The following is a 13,800-nucleotide window of genomic DNA, read 5'->3' on the forward strand; positions in this document are numbered from 1 at the left end:
CTTCCTTCCTTCCTTCCTTCCTTCCTTCCTTCCTTCCTTCCTTCCTTCCTTCCTTCCTTCCTTCCTTCTTTCCTTCCTTCCTTCCTTCTTCCTTCCTTTCTTCCTTCCTTCCTTCCTTCCCTTATTTTCTGTTTTAGAATCAATACTAAATATCTTTTCTAAGGCCCAAGAGCAGTGAGGGCTAGGAAATTGGGGCTAAGTGACCTATTCAGGGGCACATAGCTAGGAAGTATCTGAGGTCAGATGTGAACTCAGGACCTCCCCTTTCTAGGTCTGGCTCTCTATCCTCTGAGCCACCAACTTGTTCCTAGTTCCTTATTTCTTTACAGATGAAATAACTTAGGGGGAATGCTTGGACAATGAGTGGGGTCCCAAGCAGGAAAAACGCAGCCACCTGACTATGCGTACAATCAGTGTAAAAACAGTCAGCTCCCAATTAGCTGCATGTGGCATGTCCATTTTGTGGGTGATTCATAGCAAACATTCAATCCTGTACTGGTCTTCCTCTAGCCACCTTACATGCTTCTAGACCAGGTCTATACATTGTGAACCAGTGAGCATTTGGGAACAAAAACCCATTTTAGTATCAGGACAAACTATCCCTGGAAAGTCCCTCATCACATCTATCCTGGATTATTGCAATGGTATTTCAACTGGTCTCTCTGCTTCCAGTCTCTCCTCTCCAATCCATTCTCCATATAGCAGGCTAAAAAAAAAAAAAGTACCTGACCACATCACTCCCCTGCTCAAAAAATCTCAGTGGCTCCCTAGTACCTCTAGAATAAAATACAAATTCTTCAGTTTGGCATTTACATCTTTTACAGTCTTACTCTGGCCTTTTGTTCAAGATTTATTTCACAATCTTCTCCCTTTCAAATAGACTGTGTTCTGGTTAAACTGGCGTACTTACTGTTTCCCCAAACTGGCATTTCATTGTCCATTTCTGTGTTTTTATACAGGCTGTTTCCTGTAGGCAGAATGTTCTCCCTCTTTACCTTAGTCTGTAAGAATCCTTTGCCTCTTTCTATGAGGTAACATAGGTGCCTTCTCCTACCAAAAGTCAAACTACTCATTCCTCTTCCCATGATCTTGTATTCACTTGTTGCACCTTCCAACATAAGCTTTTGAGGGCAGGAGCTCTTTTATGTTTTGTCTTTTTATCTCCAATGCCAAGCACAGGGCCTTAAATGCACTTAAATGCTTGCTGAAAAAGAATTTGTTCATTGATTCGTGCAGTCAACCAGCACTATGCGCTGGTTACTATGTGCCAGGCACTGTGCTAAGGCTTATTGTTATAAAGCAAAAACCAGAACAATCCCTCCCTCAAAAGGCTAACATTCTTTTACTTCAAATTAATTTTATTATTTTTCCAAATAAGAATCATTTATCTTTCTCTCTTCTACCTCCCCTTAATGAGCAGTAAAAAACAAAAAGACAGGAAAATAAAGTCCTCGTGACAAGTCATAGTCAAACAAAACAAATTAGTTAGAATTGGCTATGCCCAGAATATGTCTTACTCAATATCTTGAGTCTATCACCTCTCTGTGATGAAGTAGATGAAGCCAATATCTTTAAAATTTTTATTTTTACTAACAAAATTTATTTTAACTAACAAAATCCTTACCTTCTGTCTTAGAATTAATATTAAGTCAGAAGAGCGGTAAGGGCTAGGCAAATGGAGTTAAGTGACTTGCTTAGGGTCACACAGCTAGGAAGTATATTTAAGGCCAGATTTGAACCTAGGGCCTCTCAACTCCAGGCCTGGCTCTCTATCCATTGAGCTATATAGCTGTCCTTGGAACCAATGTTTGAATAGAGGAGCCAACATATCCACATATCCACCAACATATGTTAGATAAATATGGAATAGGCGGAAGGTAGACTTAAGTGGGAAGGCAGTGATAACTGAGAGGTGGAGGTGGACCAAGAAAGGCCTCCTGGAAGAGATGGTGCTAGGGTTGATTCTTTATTTGTTTGTTTGTTTTTTAACCTTATCTTCCATCTTGGAATCAATACTCTGTATTGGCTCCAAGGCAGAAGAGTGGTAAGGGTAGGCAGTGGGGGTCAAGTGACTTGCCCAGAGTCGCACATCTGTGAAGTGTCTGAGGCCAGATTTGGACCCAGGACCTCCTATCTTTAGGCCTGGATCTCAATCTTTTGAGCCATCCAGCTGCCCCCTGGGTTGATTCTTAAAGGAAGTCAGGGATTCTACTAGTCAGAGGTTAGGAGAGAGAGCTTTATAGTCACGAAAGACAACCAATGCAAAGGAATGGAGGTGGAGATAGAGTGTCTATTCAAAAGCAAATAAGAAAATACAAATGAAATAAAATAAAGAAACACAAAAAGAGAAAGCAAATAGAAAATTTTGGAGGAATTATATAATGCTTTGGATTTTCTTGGTCATTATTCCTACTCTCATTGTAAATAAAACCCAACATTCATTTCCACTGGGTCTGGTCTTGAGATTAGTATAAGAAGACCTTGAATGGACCATCTTCTGTTTTCTTATAATAACCTAGTTCTCCCCAGTATACTGGATGGAATAGAACAGAGGATGTTATCTTGGATGATCCTCTCCTTCCCACCTAGAGAGAAATGCAGGTCTGATTGCAGAAGGCAACGCTCACCATTTTCCCCTCACCATCCTAAAAACTGAGATTCTCACGTACTCACCCCCATCCATGTAGAGAGACCAAAAGATGACCCGGTACCCCTTTAGGACACCATTAAGGGTGCTTCGTGGTGGCTCTGACCAGGAAATGACAGCAACATCAGAAGTGATGGACAGGGCTCGGACATTCTCAGGAGGCTGGCTGGGCACTGGGCAGGAGGAATAGGAAGGAAATTAGACTGAGGATAGAGGAATGATTGAATAAAACAAGTAAGTCAGTCATCTCCATGAAGCTGGATGAGTACATCTTTAGGTTAGGCCTTAGGAAAGGTCATGCTTATCTCATTTGCAGATGATCCAAAGCCAAAAAGAAGAAATAGCTAACAGGTTGAGGAACCAGGAATAACTCAGTAGCTTAGACCAGGAATTGACAAACTATGAAGCCAAAAATGGGAAACAGGCCTGATTGTCTTAGACTATTATTGGATTCATCCAATAAGTTTAAAGTTAATAGGGACAAATGTCAAGTCTTATATCTGAGTTCAAAAAAATTAACCTCACAAGAATAAACTGGGAGAAAGTGAGGCTAGAGATAGTGTTGCATCTCCAAAGAGATGTGGGGATTTCAGTAGACTGCAAATTCAATATGATTCAACAGGGTCTTATGTCAGCCAAAAAAAACTACTACATTAAGAGCAGTATAATGTGTAGGATGGATGAGGGGAATGACCCACAATTGGAACTTTGTGTTTAGTTCTGGGTACCATTTTTCAAGAAGGATGTTTATAAGGGTGTTAAGAATAGGGCAACTGGGATGGTTAATGGCCTTGATGCGAAGCTACATGAGGTTTTGTTGAAGGGACTGAGGATGTTTAGTCTGGGGAAGAGAAGAGTTAGGGATGGCACAGCAACTTTATTTAAACATTCGCAGGACTGTTTATTTTTCTCTCTCTCTTTTAAAAAAAAACCCTTATCTTCCATCTTAGAATCAATATTAGTTCCAGGGCAGAAGAGTTGTAAGGGCTAGGCAATGGGATTAAGTGACTTGCCCAGGGTTCCATAGCTAGGAAGTATCTGGTGTTAAATTTGAACCCACAACTTCCCCTCTCTAGGCCTGGCTCTTTATTCATTGAGCTACCGACATGCCAAATGGGGCTTGGAAGAAAGATTAGACTTATTCTGTTTGTCTTGGAAGGACAGAAATTGGGTCAATGGATAGAATTTTAGCTTGATAGAATGAAAAAGTCACCTATGAGAGCTATTTGTAATTCTGTAACTGTGACTTAAGAGATTTTGGGAGGAGCAATATGAAGATTCAGCAAACTTCTTTTCTTTGAGTTTTTTAGGAATAAATACTTTTCAGGATCCAAGCTTGTTACTGTTTTAGCTGGGCTAGGTACAGTCCTAATAAAAAGCAGGAGAATGGACAGTATAACTAATAGGGTAACTCCCAGACTTGGAGCATCCTCCCTGTTGAATTCTATTCCAGGAGCATTGAACAGAGCCAGGGGTGGGGAAAGGTGGAGGAAGACCTAGTTGCTGCCCTGAGTTATTTACAATTTAATTATGTTCTAAAGTTTCCCTTGACATATTTTTCTAGTATGGCCCACTACACCATAACGCTTAGTTTGTTAGTCAGTTCTTCATGGATAAATACTTGATGTCAAGAAATAAAGGTAAAATGTCTGGTAGAGCCCAGAATTAAGGCTTTGGGTACATGGTAGATCTGTGGTCTCGCCATGTCAAGCCACAGATCCTAATGGAATGGAATCATTTGACTGCCAACTCTGACCAAGAACTGAATGAACAAGCCAGGGGTTGAGAACTCCTGAGACCTAATGGAAGCTAATAAAGCGGAGTAGAGTGGGTAGAAAGGATGAGGCTGCTGTATTTCCTAGGAGGCAGAGAGGAGTAGTCACCTAGCACCGTCCCATGTTCTCCCAAAGGGGAGAATAATGCCTGTGGTAGGATGGGACTTTTGGGGGATTGGAGGGGCCATCTCCCTGACCTCCTACCTCAATATACCCAAACAACTCCAGATAATATGAGATCATTTTGAGAAGATTTCTAGGGGAGGAGATCACATACATAGACTATTTTGGTTAACTCATTCCATTGCCATTTACCTCTTCCTTTAAGGGAAGCCTTCCTTAGTTTTAGCCTAAATCCTTCCTTATACAATGTAGTCCTGGAGCTGCAATGGTGTTTTCATGCAGATCTCCTCATTTTATTATTGCAAATCTGAAGGCACATTGATTCCCCTAGTGTTACTTGGGTAGGACACCAAGGGGACTTCCCACTGCCTACTGAAGGGCAAGGGACAAAGGAGAAGACCTGATCTGCCTTGCTCTGAATGGGAGAAAGGATGTAGAAAGCTGGATGGAAGGTAATTAGATCCTGTTGCCCCACAAGAGGCAACTCTAATTTTTATGAGCATTTAAATGATAATACATCATCCTAACGATCCTCTTTGAGAATGATTATTGTTTCATATTACTTAGGTGTAAAAATATAAGCGCCATGTAATTAGGGACCGAGTGTAATAAACTAATACAGATCGCCCGTTCCAACAAAATGAAGGTAATATAATTATGGAAAAGACACCATTGTTAAAGCTGGGGCCCTTGAATACCCCAGGAGGAGTGCTAATATTGCCAGGAAACGATCAGGATTTGACAGGATAACGAGGGCCTTAATTAAGTATGAAAAACTGCTGAGCAAATGTGGCTGGAAACTTTTTTACTCCCCTCTTTGTTGGGGAATGACTCCATGGCTATTGCTGATCCCTTCCTGATGGAAATGTCAATGGCCCCAGGGGAGAGAAGAGGAGTTAGCACGACGGGAGGCCAACAGCTGCTGAAGGTTACAGGCAGTCCAGGCCCTGTCCAGCTGTTTCCCACTATGGCCCATAGTGAGACTAGTGATGCTGGGATAAACTTGGTACGCTTGCTTCATCTCAGTGAGCCCCCTCCTGTCCCCGCAGGGACACCTTCACCAAGCTTCCTTCATCTGGACCTCTCCTTCCCAACTTCAGTCCTGTTCCCAAAGTACAACTTTTTTTTAAAAAAATTTTTAAACTCCACTTACTGAAGTGATCTCTTTCTCACATTTCAAACTGTGTCAGAAATCCTACCACCTCCATCCTGAATTGGACCATCTGAACCCAAGTGCTGGCATAGAGTAAGTGCTTAATAAATGCTTACTGATGGATTGACTGAATTCTGAATTGATCTGAGGAGAGTAAACTCTTCATGTGGTCCAGTCTTACCTTGTAACTCCCCTGGCTACCCTCCATCTTTTTTTTTTTTTAATAATTCTTACCTTCTGTCTAAGAATTAATATCAAGTATTGAACTCTTACCTTCTGTCTAAGGATGGATAACAAGTATTGATTCCAAGGCAGAAGAGTGGTAAGGGCTAGGCAATTGAGGTTAAGTGACTTGCCCAGGGTCACACAACTAGGACATGTCTGAGGTCAGATTTGAACCCAGGACCTCCTGTCTCCAGATCTGGCTCTCTCTCCACTGAGCCACCTACCTGTCCTGCTATCTTCCATCATGACCCTGTACAGACATTCCCCAAATACTACAGACTTCTGTGATCTTGACATATATTCAGCTGTCCTATATGTTGACCTATAGTTTTTGCTTGGTTATAGAAGGTGTGCCATTTTGTTTTGACACCTCTTTTCTTAGGTCTTAGACTCTTAAGGAAGCAGGGTATGGTGGAAACTTCCAGATCAGTAATTTAGGTCATTCTTTGGCTTGATTTTATCTGTCTTTCTTCTCACTAATACACTACAGAGAATAATTTCCGTTCTAGTGGATTGCTCTGGTTATTCCATACAAAGTGGAACAGATGAGGAGTTAGATATTAGAGCCCTTGAAGACTTGTGAACTGTAACCCTAAATCTAAAATTTAAAAAGGCAATAGATAATGAATGATATCCCTCTGAATCCCACAACTCAAGTAAATAGCTTAACCTTTGGCTGACATTCACCTCATAAATTACTGAGTATGTTTCTTTATTCGGTCACCCTTTCTCATCTCATGTGGCTTCCTGGATGCCTTTCTCCCTGTCTGTTTCTCTTTCTTTTGGCTTTCTCATCCTCTTCCTCGATTGCTTTCTCTTTCTTTGTCTCCCCTTCTACATCTTCTTTCTTTTCTCCTTCCTGACTTTCTTCTCTCCAGTTTTTCTCTTTCATCTTTAACATCTATAATGTTTTGTATTTCATGTATGTGTACTGATTACCAATTTTTTTTTCCTGTTGGAGAGTGACCCTCAAGAGAAAGGAATTTTTCTGACTCTTGACAAGAGTCTTAGGCCCATATTAATTGACTATATGGTGCTTTAGCCCATCCCCATGTGCAAAATGGTATTTAGCAAAGGTTCTTTGAAGAGGATAATAAGAACTCACATTCATGTAGGTTTACAAAGTGTTTTCCTTACATCAAACTTTTGTGTAGAGAATGGTATTTGTAATTATCATTCCATTTTGTAGAAGTGGAAACACAGGATCAAGAAATGACTGCTTTGCTCTACCTCGGTCAGACTATATCTAATCTCTATTAGGGTCATTTTAGGAAGGGCATTGACAAATTGGACACATCTGGCAAATGTAGAGAAGGTAGCTCAGGTTAATGAGGTAATTTGAGATCAGGATATAGAAGAATAGAGTAGAGGAACAAGGATTATTTAATTTGGAGAAGAGATGAGTTTGGGGGGCATGATTACTACCTTCAAATACTTTTGGCCTATCTTGTGGAAGAGGGATTATTTTAGTTGGCTTCATAGGGCAGAACTAAGTGTAATGCGTAGAAATTGGAGAGGCAGACTTTTGTTTGACCTACGGAAAACATTAACTTTTAAAACTATGCGTAAGTTGATAGGTGGCAATGGGTTTCCCCATCCCAGTAGGTCTTTAAAGTGGAGCCTGAATGATTTGTCATGGATATTGTAGAAGGAATTCCTGTTCAGGTACAAATTAGACCAGGGACTTCTGAGGTTCCTTCTAACTCTAAGAGTCAGTAACTTACCTAGGATCATGCAGCTAGTAGGTATGAACTAGGACTAACAGAATCATAGAACTTGGGACTCAAGGACTAATGCTTTTTCTTTATTATTTTTTCTAGTTCTAGGAAATAATTTTTGGGTAGTTTGATTGACCTGGTTTCGAGTAGGAAAATTAATTTAGCTAGGATTGTCATTTTTATTATATTGGCTCAGCCTAACATGAGCAATTAATCTTTTCCCAGTTGTTTAGATCTGACTTTATTTGTCTGAAAAGTGTTTTGTAACTGTGTTCATATATTTACTGGGGTTGTTTTGAGAAGTATAATCCTAGTTATTTTGACTGGTGCTTTTTCTTTCCTTTTTTATTTCTTTAAGTATTTAAGTTTTATTATCCTCTCAGTATTTGTTTTACTTCTTCCTTTACCAAGTTTCATGGAGTTCATAGCTTTGTACCAAAATGAAAGGGGCCATGGTATTTGCTTATTAAATACTTCTAGAACTGTCTCACCACCCATTTCCATTCTTCTGAATCCACATACTGTGTTTAAACAAACAAATAAAACCAAACTATTCTAAAACCAAGAACATTGAAGTAGATCTGGTATATACATAATTAAGGAGAAGAAAAGCATTTTTTTTCCAGCATCATTTGGACTGTGTTACCTAGGATTTGGAGTGCTCCACAGGGTATCCCAAAAGCCTCAGTGCAGTTTAAAACCTTAGCTAAGACTTTTGGGACACCCAGTAGACCTAAGAAAATTTTACAAGTTTGATGAAAAGCCAGGGGATAACAAAGACCTTATATGTTGGGGAAGTTTGTTAAAAATGTAGTTTTGTTCTTGATATAGGATATATTTGTCTGGGAAACTCAGTATAGAACCTAGCACTGCTCCAAGGGTAGCTTCTATTTACTATCTGGTAAACTGGTCAGGAGAAGGCAAGCTAGGGGTGGGGACCTCTCTAACACCCACAAGGACAGTTATACAAATAAATCCTCACTGCCCTTGGCTTAAGGGACAGGAGGAAGCAAGTGAAGTAACTTGCTTCTCTTCAGACCCTGAGAATAGGGATGGAGGTAAGGGTTGAATCAGTGGCACAAATAAGACCATTATTTTGCAGAGTCTACTACACTGCTAGTCTACTAAACTAGAGTTAAGATTAGACTTTAATCTTAAATGATTTAAGCAAGCCAAGAGCTTGTACTCCCTTGCTTCTGTCTCACTTGAAGATATGGCCCCATCTCCACCCTGATTATCCATCAATAATGCTCTTCTCTACATGGGTTACACTTTCTCCCTAAAGCAAAACTGATCTCAAACCACATTTATGTCCAGTTATTAGAGATATTTATAGTATAACTGACAGAAACATCACTCAGTAGGATTACAGTAACTCCAATGGCAAGTTCTCCACACACGAGTTACAGGTCATCTAGAGCAAAACAAAAGAGCCTCGTTGGCCCAGAACTAAAGAGTAGATTGAAGCTGGCCCTTGCAGAAGAATCTTCTCTTTACACCAAGGCAGGGATGTGCTACTGACTCTAATTTACGTTCAAGTAATCTCACAGATCTAAATATTTCTTTGTTTTTGGATCTGCATCACTGGGCTTTGCTTGGCTTGAACCTCCCTAAATCCTAGTCTGAAACTCTAAGCAGGGTTGCACGATGAGTGCTTTTTCTAGGACGTCACAACCTTAGAATATATTGACGGGGACAAGGATGTTGAGGAGTGGGAGATGATTTGGCCCTCTGCTTGACACTTTAGTGTCCTCCTCCCTCAGTCTGTCTCAGGTGAAAAAGAGTTGCTAAGAGAGTCTGGGTTTTTATCATCTACTTAGTGGAAGTTAGGGAGAGATTCACAGTATGGGGGGAAGTGAGAGTCGCTGATGAAGGGAGAAGAGTAATAATCAGAAAACGAGTTGGGAGATTGGGGATAGAACTGCATGAGTGAATAGAAATGATTGGGGTAAGGGGTGCAAGAGCTCCAAAGGCCCCTGGGTTGGCCAAGAATGAAGATTTTGTCTCCATCTTCTGCAGATCTCAGTTAGGATGAGAGAGAGAAGGGGTGGAAGCAGGGAAGCTGAGGAAAGGCTGAGGATGGGGGAGGAGGAACAGGGTCTCAGTTAGAAAGTTGTCATTACCTTTGGTGATATCACCCCTCGTTCCAATGCCCTTTTCACTTCTTTCCCCATTTTCTCCTTCCCCAAATACCCAATGTTCCCAGGCTGCTATAGCCTTTGCCTTTGATCTCTGCTAAGTTCACCCACACCAATGGGTCAGTGTGAAATCAGGACTATAGTCTAAGGCTTTTGACTCTGAGTCTGAATGCAAATTCTGCCACTTACTCCAAGACTGAGTGACTTGAGATTAAGGAAGTTAAATTCCCTTTCCTAGACATCAGTTCCCTCACCTCTGAAAATGAGAGGCTCAGGTTACGTTATCATTGTTAAGATCTTTTGAAATTCTTGGCTCCTGACAGGGAACATCTTCTTTCTAAAGGGGGACCAGATAAGGAAATAGAAATACTGAATACAAACTCCAATGGTAGAACTCCTGGCATGGCGATAAATCCCTGGGGGAAGTTCTGGGGTGCCTGTATACTTTCTGGTAACCCCCAAATCATTCCAAATAGGATTCATCTCCTTTGGGAATAGTAAAGCCTGCCTAACCAGGACAGGAGACTCAGCTAGTCATTTAGCCTTTTCCTTATCTGTCAAATGAGAGAGTTAACTAGAAGATCTTCAAGATACCTTCATGTCTGACATTCTGTGATTCTGAGTCACTGATTCTGGGTTTCGAGAGGTGGAGACCTGACTCAGAGGCTCACCTGTAACTGATCTTGTATTCACAACCCCAGCTTTGGAAATAGTGGGTAAATGACCTGGAGAAGGAGATGGCAAATCACTCAAGTATCTTTGCCAAGAAAACTCCAAATAGGGTCACAAATGGTCAGGAGTGCACAGCAGCAACAACAAAAAATGGTTACTATTTATATACAATGCCTTATGATTTAGAAAATGCTTTATAATTATTATCTCTTTTGATCCTCACAACAACCCTGGGAGGTGGGTGCTATAGATGAGGATTTTTTTTTTAGATTTTATAGATTTTTTTATTATATGAATTTTTTCTAGTAGATGAGGAAATTAAGGCAAATAGAGGTTAAATGACTTGTGCAGAGTCACACAGCAAGTAAATGTCTATGGAAGGATTTGAATTCAGGTCTTCCCCAGTTCTAGATCCATTGCTCTATCCTCTGTACATTCTAGACACCCTGGAAATTCTTTCATGGTTCTAAGGAGAAAGGACTGGTCTTAAGTTGTTCTTTCCTTTTTAGGGAGTTGGGACTAGTCTTTGACCATCTTCTGAGGGCACCAAAGACTCTCTCTCTTCAGGTTCAAGCATGAAGTACTATCTAGTGTTTTCCATTTGGGAAATTGGAGAGTATTTGTGAATGACATCAATATTAAAACATAAAAATAGCAGACATTTCATATGGCACTTTTCAAAGTACTTTACACATATTATCTGATTAAATTTTCATAATAATCCAAAGAGGAAGATGCTAACATCCCCACTTTACAGATGAGGAAACTGAGGCAGACAGCGGTCAAGTGACTTGATTAAGTTCATAGAGCTAGTAAATATCTGAGTTAGCTTTTGAACCTCAGTATTTGCAATTCCAAGTCTAATATACCGTGCTATCTCCCTTTCAATTGTCTTCCAGCTCTGGCATTTCATGAGTTGGTGATAACTCTGGAATCACTGGCTGTCCCCTTCTTAGCTGTAGCCACCCCATAGCAGCTTTGACCCCCCAGGCCATCCTCACCATCCTCTAGTGTGGTGGCATTGATTTCGCTGGATGAGGGGCCCGTCCCTGCCCGGTTGAAGGCCTGGACCACCACCCCATATTGAGCAAACTTCTTCAGGTTGTCCAGGGTGTAGACCTCACTGTCCCCAGTGGCCTTCATCTCCACGATGCTGTATTGCCCATTGCTGCCTGGACTGTTCTCCCGGTAACCGATCTGGTAGCCACGGATCACGCCGTTCTGGAGCTCCTTCTTGGGAGCCTGGGAGAAGCAGGGAAAGGGGGTGGTGGTTACAGAGGAGGACAGATTCACAGCCCTGGGCAAAGCCCTGTGTGCCCTGCCCTGGGGGCTCTGCATCAGCTCCTCAGCCCAGGAGAAGCGAGGCAACAGGAGGAAAAGAGCAACCACGACATATGTGAAACGGAACACAGGGAGTGCTTTCGGTTGCTCTGGGTGCTGCTTGGGTAAGGAAGGGGGATGGCTTGGAGAAGGGGCATTTTGGAGATTGGTATGTCTTTCCAAGTGTGAGGACAGAAAACAGAGCCTGAATGTGGGGGAGAAAATGGGATTGTGGGAACCTCCTTTGGGTTTCAATAGGCTGTCAATGCCACTGGGGCTGGTAAGAAGTTAAGACATCCCTAGACTGACAGGCAGACACACACAGATACACTCCAACATTAAGGCTTCCATATACTAATACTACTACTACTACTACTACTACAACAACAACAACTACTACTACTACTACTACTACTACTACTACTACTACTACTACTACTATTACTACTACTATTATTATTATTATTATACCCTCACCTTCTGTCTTGGAATCAATACTCTGTATTGGTTCCAAGGCAGAAGAGTGGTAAGGGGTAAGCAATGGGGGTTAAGTGACTTGCCCAGGATCACACAGCTAGGAAGTGTCTGAGATCAGATTTGAACCCAGGACCTCCCATCTCTGGGCCTGGCTCTCAATCCACTGAACCACCCAGCTGCCTCCGCCATATACAATTATAATTAGCACAGGATGACTGGAATTTTGCCTTAGAGTGCTAAGATTTAGATGGCACTTGGACAGCACATGCAGTTCTTTGTCTAGGGAGAAATTGAGTACCTGGTTAGTGAGAAACAGTTAGAAAGAAAATGGGAAAAAGAAAATGGCTGAACCCCAAGTAAACTCTTCCCCGGGCCATGGCTGCTTCCTCTCCATAGTTTGAATGAAAATAGCTAGTTATGGCTCTGTGCAGAGTCAAATTGGCTCATTGGAACTAAGTGTGCCCATCTAGAAATGTGAAGAAAAGACCAATGCTGGGCTTGAAAATAAAGAAGATAATTAAAAAATTCACACCTTTGATTGTTTAAAAACAATTCGTTTAATAAAAAAAAATAGCCTGACTATTTTTAAAAAAACTTCATTGAAAGGATTATTTTAAATTAATTTAATTGTTTCTTAAAAGTCTATTAACTTAATGAAATGACTTTTTAAATTAAGTTAATTTAAGAAGAACTTTTTAGAGATCTTAAAGAATATTTATTGTTATCTTTTGTTTTTATTTCACCTTTATTTCCAAATATATTCCTCTTCCCTCCTCTCTCCAGAGAGCCATTTCTTGTAACAAAAAATGAAGAGAGGAGAAAAAAGCAATTCAGAAAAAAATTATCATGTCAGCTGAGTCAGTGAGGCTGCAATGTTCCTTACCTATAATCTTCCATCTCTATAAAGAATGAAGAGAGGGGCCTCTCCTAGTCTCAAGAAGGTATTTTAATAAAAAAAAGTTAACTTGAATATTTGTTATGCCCCAAATTAAGCAACTCCCTGAACTTGGGCAAGTTATCTTTGTTAATTAGCAAGTAGGCTCATTTCTGCACTTGGAACTTAACATAGAAATGGGACATAGACACTTGTATAAACTACATTTAGCTACACTGCCATGTACCCTAACACTCTCTTTTCTAAACACAATGGCTCACATGTACTGTCTGCACATAACTTGACAAAAGCACATGCCCTTTCTCCCATCCTGATATGGATGCCCATCTGGTCATAACATGACAGATACATACCTACACATGTCTTGGTATACACATATAACACACATACTTATAGTATCCTGATTCACACATTTCTACACACACACACACACACACACACACACACACACACACACACACACACGAGATTTTAAATCAATCTTAACAATATTTCTCTGAAGCATTAAGAAATCAATAAGGCTGATTGCAAATTTATGTTATAAAGCCAGGATGATCCATCTCACTGAAAGAGTCTTAAAATGAAGTGACTTATCTTTCAAGTGGATCTTTATTTTTCATTAATCTATTTCTTGGTGCTAAAAGGAAGAAAGAAGGA

General features: G+C 40.7%; 1 protein-coding gene across 1 annotated transcript in view; it reads right to left on the minus strand.

Moving 5' to 3' along the window:
• Window positions 1–13,800, minus strand: part of DSCAML1 (DS cell adhesion molecule like 1) — a 542,818-nt gene that overhangs the window by 27,253 nt on the left and 501,765 nt on the right. Inside the window, exons 17-18 of the mRNA XM_044669027.1 lie at window positions 11,453–11,693; window positions 2,674–2,820 (exon numbers count right to left, since the gene is read on the minus strand). Of these exons, the coding sequence (XP_044524962.1) occupies window positions 2,674–2,820; window positions 11,453–11,693 (388 nt within the window). The remainder of the gene's footprint in view (window positions 1–2,673; window positions 2,821–11,452; window positions 11,694–13,800) is intronic.

Source organism: Gracilinanus agilis, chromosome 3 (genome assembly GCF_016433145.1).
Source record: "Gracilinanus agilis isolate LMUSP501 chromosome 3, AgileGrace, whole genome shotgun sequence".
In the NCBI taxonomy this organism is placed as follows: Eukaryota; Metazoa; Chordata; class Mammalia; order Didelphimorphia; family Didelphidae; genus Gracilinanus; species Gracilinanus agilis.